Source organism: Micropterus dolomieu, linkage group LG23 (assembly GCF_021292245.1).
Source record: "Micropterus dolomieu isolate WLL.071019.BEF.003 ecotype Adirondacks linkage group LG23, ASM2129224v1, whole genome shotgun sequence".
NCBI lineage: Eukaryota > Metazoa > Chordata > Actinopteri > Centrarchiformes > Centrarchidae > Micropterus > Micropterus dolomieu.
Window position 1 is genome coordinate 5,595,685 of NC_060172.1, and position 7,959 is coordinate 5,603,643.

At 40.3% G+C, this 7,959-nt stretch overlaps 1 protein-coding gene across 4 annotated transcripts in view; it reads right to left on the reverse strand.

Annotated features, from left to right (window-relative positions):
- Window positions 1–7,959, reverse strand: part of LOC123963384 (stromal interaction molecule 1-like) — a 42,552-nt gene that overhangs the window by 20,576 nt on the left and 14,017 nt on the right. For all 4 annotated transcript variants that reach the window (XM_046040207.1, XM_046040205.1, XM_046040206.1 and 1 more), the window contains exons 5-7: window positions 6,454–6,565; window positions 4,945–5,060; window positions 4,602–4,776 (exon numbers count right to left, since the gene is read on the reverse strand). In XM_046040207.1, coding sequence (XP_045896163.1) covers window positions 4,602–4,776; window positions 4,945–5,060; window positions 6,454–6,565 — 403 coding nt within the window. The remainder of the gene's footprint in view (window positions 1–4,601; window positions 4,777–4,944; window positions 5,061–6,453; window positions 6,566–7,959) is intronic.

The window sequence follows — 7,959 nt, forward strand, 5'->3', positions numbered from 1 at the left end:
CATATAATAACACTAATAACACTGTAATAACGCTGTAATAACTAATTACACTGTAATACTAATTACACTGTAATAACGCTGTAATAACTAATAACGCTGTAATAACGCTGTAATAACTAATAACCATATAACACTGTAATAACACTGTAATAACTAATAACATATAATAACACTAATAACACTGTAATAACGCTGTAATAACTAATTACACTGTAATACTAATTACACTGTAATAACGCTGTAATAACTAATAACGCTGTAATAACGCTGTAATAACTAATAACATATAATAACACTAATAACACTGTAATAACGCTGTAATAACGCTGTAATAACTAATAACATATAATAACACTAATAACACTGTAATAACGCTGTAATAACTAATTACACTGTAATACTAATTACACTGTAATAACGCTGTAATAACTAATTACACTGTAATACTAATTACACTGTAATAACGCTGTAATAACTAATAACGCTGTAATAACGCTGTAATAACTAATAACATATAATAACACTAATAACACTGTAATAACGCTGTAATAACTAATAACCATATAACACTGTAATAACGCTGTAATAACTAATAACGATATAATAACACTAATAACACTGTAATAACGCTGTAATAACTAATAACGATATAACACTAATAACGCTGTAATAACTAATAACGATATAACACTAATAACACTGTAATAACGCTGTAATAACTAATAACGATATAATAACACTAATAACACTGTAATAACGCTGTAATAACGCTGTAATAACTAATAACGATATAATAACACTAATAACACTGTAATAACGCTGTAATAACGCTGTAATAACTAATAACGATATAATAACACTAATAACACTGTAATAATGCTATAATAACGCTGTAATAACTAATTACACTGTAATAACGCTGTAATAACTAATAACGATATAATAACACTAATAACACTGTAATTACACTGTAATAACTAATTACACTGTAATAACGCTGTAATAACTAATAACGATATAATAAAGCGTTATTATATCGTTATTAGTAGTGGTATGTAGTATAATGCTCTTATAACATTGTAATACTAATAATGCTGTAATAATACTGTAATAATGCTGTGTAACGTTAGCTACATTTATAGGAACTAAAGTTAAATAGCTGCATGGTTGGATTTTTATAAATAATTTCTTTTTCAAAGTAATCCTTATCCTTATCATTTTAAACAATCGCGAATTGTGAGGTGCTCAGAGATTCCCATCCCTACAGGTGACGCGTCATGATATCGAATCGTGAGACCCGTATTGATTCACACCCCTAGTCCTCATCCCCGTGACCTACATGAAACAGACGGCTGCTCCTCAGCAGCTACTTTCTGTCGTCTTTATATGAAGAGGGCTCCTGCAGAAGCTGCCTCACCTGTAAAAACACAGATCTCAGGTGTCATGGAATTCCCACGTGATAAAAGTCAATCTCACTATTCCAATTTTTGTAGAAATAAACGGGACGGGAGTGAAAATGCACTCTGTGTCACCCGCTAACCTGGACCGACTGCCTCCCTGCAGAAGATCTGAACACTTGAATGTGTCGTCACGCTGATGGATTTTCTCTATCAGTAACTGTACCGACACTTCTGTACATGTAGTAGTAACCACATACAGTACTACTAGTACATTCAGCTGTGGTTGCTGGAGGAAAGAGAAGCGAGTAGGAGAAGAAAAACACGTCACTGTGTGTGTTTGTACATGCAGGTGTGTGCGTGTGCAGACTGAGCTGCTGGTTATTCTCTGACCATATAAGGACTTCAGACACAAAGCTTCTGCAGAGACCGACACACACACACACACAAGATTTCCTGCAGCTCAGGCGCAGTTTGACGTTAATTACATGTAATTATAAAATTATAAAATCTACACACTGAGTCTGGTTTTAATTTGTCGTTGCAGCAGCTGTTCAGACGTCATCGGTACACAATAATTAAGTACTAATTAGAGGTATTTGTACTTTACTTGAGTATTTTCTTTTCACGCTGTCTCCCTCTACTCCAGCTCAGAGGGAGATTTTGTATTTTTATTTCACTACATTTATCTGACAGCTTCAGTTACTTTACAAAGTCAGATTTTTATAAAATGTGATGTTTTGTTATAAATTAAACTCCAACAGTTTATACAAGTACAGCTGACAGGATTATTAGACTGACAGGGAAATTAACTGGAAACAACTTTGATGCTTTAAAACATTTAAAAACATTTCATGTGAAGATTTGCTGCTTTTCCTTTGGATTAATTTAATTTATTTGTAATAACGTTGATCTTTGGACTGTTAGTCAGAGCGAGCGGTGTGAAGGCGTCTCTTTGGGCTCTGGGTAACTGTGACGGCAGAATCTTTACCAACCAAAACAATCTGTGGATCGATGGAGGAAATAATCAGCAGGTTGATCCAGAACGAAAAGAACCATCAGATGCAGTCTGAAACTGAACAGTTCAGAATGAGCTGCAGCAGCAACATCCTGCTTTACTTTAATGAGGAGGAGGAAGAATCTGATATTTAATAGTACAACAGTGACAGGACTTTGAGTACTTTTACTGTAGTAACATTTACACAGCAGGACTTTCACTTGTACAAAGTATTGTTTAAAGTGTGGTATTAGTACTTTTACTGAAGTAACAGACACACAGAACTATACTACTTCTTACTTTTCACACTTAAGTGTTTTTTAAAGCAGGTATTTTTCCACTTTGACTCAAGCAGAAATTTTAATTGAAGACTTCTTCTTTTAGTGGAGTAATACTGAGGAAGGGTATCTGTACGTCCACCGCTGATCATCACCACATTAAACAGCTCACTGACTAGTCCTCACGTACAGGTTATTCACAGTCACTACCTGCAGGTGGAGCTGTTGTTAGCTAACTGACAAAGCTAACGTTAGCATGCTAATATCTGAGCTGAGGTAATGTGGAGCGCGGTCGACTCTCTGACCTGAAACTTTTTTTAAAATTTATTTTACCTTTATTTTACCAGGAAGTAAAATAAAGAGATCAAAAATAAAGACCTGGCCAAGGTAGCAGCCATCCATAACCACACCATATTAAAAAGCTACACACAATCATGACAAAATTCACAAAAACAAACAAAAACAACACAAAAACACATCTATTCAAACACACTGGCCTCTCAAGAAAAACAACCACGTCTCCTTCACCACATTCTTTATGATGCTCTTAAATTTATCAATTAATGTACACGTTAGACATTAACTGCTGTGTGATGTGTTATTTTGAGGGGACAGCAAATTTACACTGTTCTACAAGCTGCACACTCACAACTTTACACTGGAGCAGAGTGTCATTTCTTCAGTGTGGTCACATGAAAAGATAGAATCAGATATTTACAAACATGTGAGGGGTGAACTCACTTTGTGAGAGACCGTATGTCCGACTGCTTGAATGTATAAACGTTGTGTTGATCTTTGTTCAGCTTGTTGTTTTAGCTGCACGTCTGTTTCTGTCTTCCCGTAAATGAAACACTGAGAACAGCCGGAGTCACCCTCCCTCACGCGCTTGGCAAATAAAGCTGGCGCCAGTTAGCTTAGCACAACCACATACTTTCCTCTCATTCTAAACTGTATTAATGTAACGGTAGCCAGCGAGGCTGTGCAGAGTAAAACCTCACTCCCCGACGCCTTAAGAGACGCACTAGCGACCGCTTCACGTACCTGAGGTCGCCGGTTCGAGTCGGGACCTGGCAGTACAACTCGGTTACATGAACTCTCCTAACTCTGATTTGTGTGCGCTGAAAGATATAAAACTAATACATTTACAAACATTCATCTTTCAGCGACTCAAACACAGTTTTTGGAAGCTATTCTAGCCTGTGCCGCTACAGTGACGTCCTGTTTACGTAGCTGGTTGTTTCCTGATTGGACGGCAGTCTTTACTCGCCGAGACGGTTCCTATGTTTTAACGGTGAGACCTGATTCAGTGAATCACGCGTTAGAAACGAGTTTAGACCACCTGTATGCACCTTTGACCTGGAGTGTCAGGACTGAAACAGGGAGAACTCCTGCCAGGAATTGAACATTTTCAACTCGAGCCCTGTGATACTACTACTTCATATTTATATAAAAAACGGACAAAACTGGAGGCTGCTGGGAGAAAAGAAAGAGAGGAAGTTAAACTACCAGTAAGTACAGAAAATATGTGTCTGTTACTTTGTTCTAGCTATCGTTGAACTTTACTATGAACAAGTTAGCACAAACACAGGCTTGATCGATCCAAACTCCATTCAGAAAACAAGTATTTCAAAAGTTTTGTCCTGCTGTCCTGCTTACAGACCCGACAAAGCATGAATCCATATGTTTAACAAATCGGCATCATGTTGTAGTTAGTTCGGCATCAGTTTGATCCGTTTATTGTAACTCACAGCAAAATGAGACCTGTTCTTTCAGACCTGGGATCACGTGATTGGTCAAGAGCGAACATACCTGTGCGTTACACCCTCCTGAATCATTTTAACTTGTCTAAATATTGCAGTATTAGTAGCAGTTCCTCATAGTGTTTTGTACAGCGGTAGTAGTAACAGTAGTGAGATGAGTCAGACTCACTTCTCCTGCAGGTCCATCAGGCTCTCCTCGGCCCTCTGCAGACCCTCCAGGTCCTTCATCAGCTTGCCCAGGTCGTCTCTGGACTTCCTGGTCTGGACGTAGGCGAACCAACAGCCGCCCAGCGCCATCAGGATGGACACACCCAGAACAAGATCCTTCCACCAGTACTGTTGGCCTGAAGACACACAGGGAATATAAATACACAATACACAGATACAAAGATATAATGACCTTACAGGTATACAAACAGACATATGTACATATATACACACTACACCTGTACAGTACTTTTATATTATGATATATAAACACTAATATATACTGTATTAATTCACACACACACCTGGCGGCGGGCCGAACAGCACGATGTCCAGGGCTTTGAGCTGCAGCTTCTGAGCATGACTTCGGTCTAACACCTTCAGCACGGACGCAGTCAGGGTGGTGTTCTTCACCGCCAGCCTGCAGGGAGAAGTTCACGCAGAGTTATACAGGAACAACAGCTTCAGCAGCCGGGCTGTAGAGTTTAACCTCCACAGGAAGTGGAAACCCAGAAACAACATGTCATGGTCATGTGGTTACGCAGTTCACACCTCAGAGACTGACATACTGGTGCGTTCACAGACGCTCCGACATCTGAGATAAGAGCGTGGAGACTCACAGGAGGCTTTAAAACTAGAAACCTCGACACCGCCAAACACATTATCAGTGTACTTTTATGCTTTAACGTGGAGTTTTAGGATTATTATTAGTGTTTGCTCAAAACAACTTCAGGACATCAGTTACAGTGAGCCTGTTTTTAGACTCTGTGACGCTGGATTCGGGGGGGGACAGAAATGAAAATCATAAATGCAGACGTGTGTTTAGCACCAAGCAGGAACTACCTTGTGATTGACAAGTCTCTACCATGGTGACCTGTCAATCAGGATAGAGGCGACTCGTAGGCGCCGCTCTGTGTACATTTAACCAGCGCCGCTGAAAAAGCGTATTGGGAGTCGGCTGTTCATTTTTTAGGTATCTACGTTTTGTTTTAAGCTGTGAATTACAGATGCACCTTGCTAACCAAGATGGTCTCGCTTCCACACTGCAAAAACTAAAATCTAAGTAAGAGTAATTATCTTAATTGAAGGCAAAATATACTTGCTTTTTGTCTGACAAGATATTTCTTCTTACCAGGCGGCTTTTATGTTAGAAAATTTCAGTTGTTTCAAGTTTTTTGTCCTTAAGTAGCAAGTGAAATATTCTTGTTCTGTTGGCAGATAATTTAGCTTATTTTTCCCTTGTTTTTGAGAGCTCACTTTTTGCAGTGTAAACGGTAGCCCACAATCCAACAGGTGACGTCACGGTGACTACGCCCACTTGTGTTCCGTCTGTGGTTTGCTTCATCCAGCAAACCACAGACGGAACACAAGTGGGCGTAACGAAGGCTGCATATAATATATACATATAAAATGTGTGTGTGTTACCTGGTATAAAATGTGTGTGTGTTACCTGGGTATAAAATGTGTGTGTGTTACCTGGGTATAAAATGTGTGTGTGTTACCTGGGTATAAAATGTGTGTGTGTTACCTGGGTATAAAATGTGTGTGTGTTACCTGGGTATAAAATGTGTGTGTGTTACCTGGGTATAAAATGTGTGTGTGTTACCTGGGTATAAAATATGTGTGTGTTACCTGGGTATAAAATGTGTGTGTGTTACCTGGGTATAAAATGTGTGTGTGTTACCTGGGTATAAAATGTGTGTGTGTTACCTGGGTATAAAATGTGTGTGTGTTACCTGGGTATAAAATGTGTGTGTGTTACCTGGGTATAAAATGTGTGTGTGTTACCTGGGTATAAAATGTGTGTGTGTTACCTGGGTAAGGCCTTTCCGTCTAGCTGGTGTCTCCTGAAGGTTTCTGCGTACTGAGGAAGCTCCACGCTGACGAGCAGCCAGTCCTCCACCTGCTGCACCGTCCAGGTATACACTGAACACACAGCACAACAGCATCCAGTTAATAAAGTCACTTCAGATAGTTTCACACTGCAAGAGGTCACCGATCAATAACCTATAAATGACCACTGCAGAAGTAAACAAATCAGCTCTGCTTCAGTCATGTCCTGATGTTCTGTTGTGATATTTCGCTGTTCTGACTGAGAACAGCTGTGAGGTTCTGACTGAGAACGGCTGTGATGTTCTGACTGAGAACAGCTGTGATGTTCTGTGTTCTGACTGAGAACGGCTGTGATGTTCTGACTGAAAACAGCTGTGATGTTCTGACTGAGAACAACTGTGATGTTCTGACTGAGAACAGCTGTGATGTTCTGTGTTCTGACTGAGAACGGCTGTGATGTTCTGACTGAGAACAGCTGTGATGTTCTGACTGAGAACAGCTGTGATGTTCTGTGTTCTGACTGAGAACGGCTGTGATGTTCTGACTGAGAACAACTGTGATGTTCTGACTGAGAACAGCTGTGATGTTCTGTGTTCTGACTGAGAACGGCTGTGATGTTCTGACTGAGAACAGCTGTGATGTTCTGTGTTCTGACTGAGAACGGCTGTGATGTTCTGACTGAGAACAACTGTGATGTTCTGACTGAGAACAGCTGTGATGTTCTGTGTTCTGACTGAAAACAGCTGTGAGGTTCTGTGTTCTGAAGGAGAACAGCTGTGATGTTCTGACTGAGAACAGCTGTGATGTTCTGTGTTCTGACTGAAAACAGCTGTGATGTTCTGACTGAGAACAACTGTGCTGTTCTGACTGAGAACAGCTGTGAGGTTCTGTGTTCTGACTGAGAACAGCTGTGAGGTTCTGTGTTCTGAAGGAGAACAGCTGTGAGGTTCTGAATGAGAACAGCTGTGATGTTCTGTGTTCTGAAGGAGAACAGCTGTGAGGTTCTGAATGAGAACAGCTGTGATGTTCTGAATGAGAACAGCTGTGATGTTCTGCTGTTCTGAAGGAAAACAGCTGTGAGGTTCTGCTGTTCTGACTGAGAACAGCTGTGAGGTTCTGCTGTGAGGTTCTGCTGTTCTGAAGGAGAACAGCTGTGAGGTTCTGCTGTTCTGACTGAGAACAGCTGTGATGTTCTGAATGAGAACAGCTGTGATGTTCTGCTGTTCTGAAGGAAAACAGCTGTGAGGTTCTGCTGTTCTGACTGAGAACAGCTGTGAGGTTCTGCTGTGAGGTTCTGCTGTTCTGAAGGGGAACAGCTGTGAGGTTCTGCTGTTCTGACTGAGAACAGCTGTGATGTTCTGTGTTCTGAAGGGGAACAGCTGTGAGGTTCTGTGTTCTGAAGGGGAACAGCTGTGATGTTCTGAAGGAGAACAGCTGTGAGGTTCTGCTGTTCTGACTGAGAACAGCTGTGATGTTCTGTGTTCTGA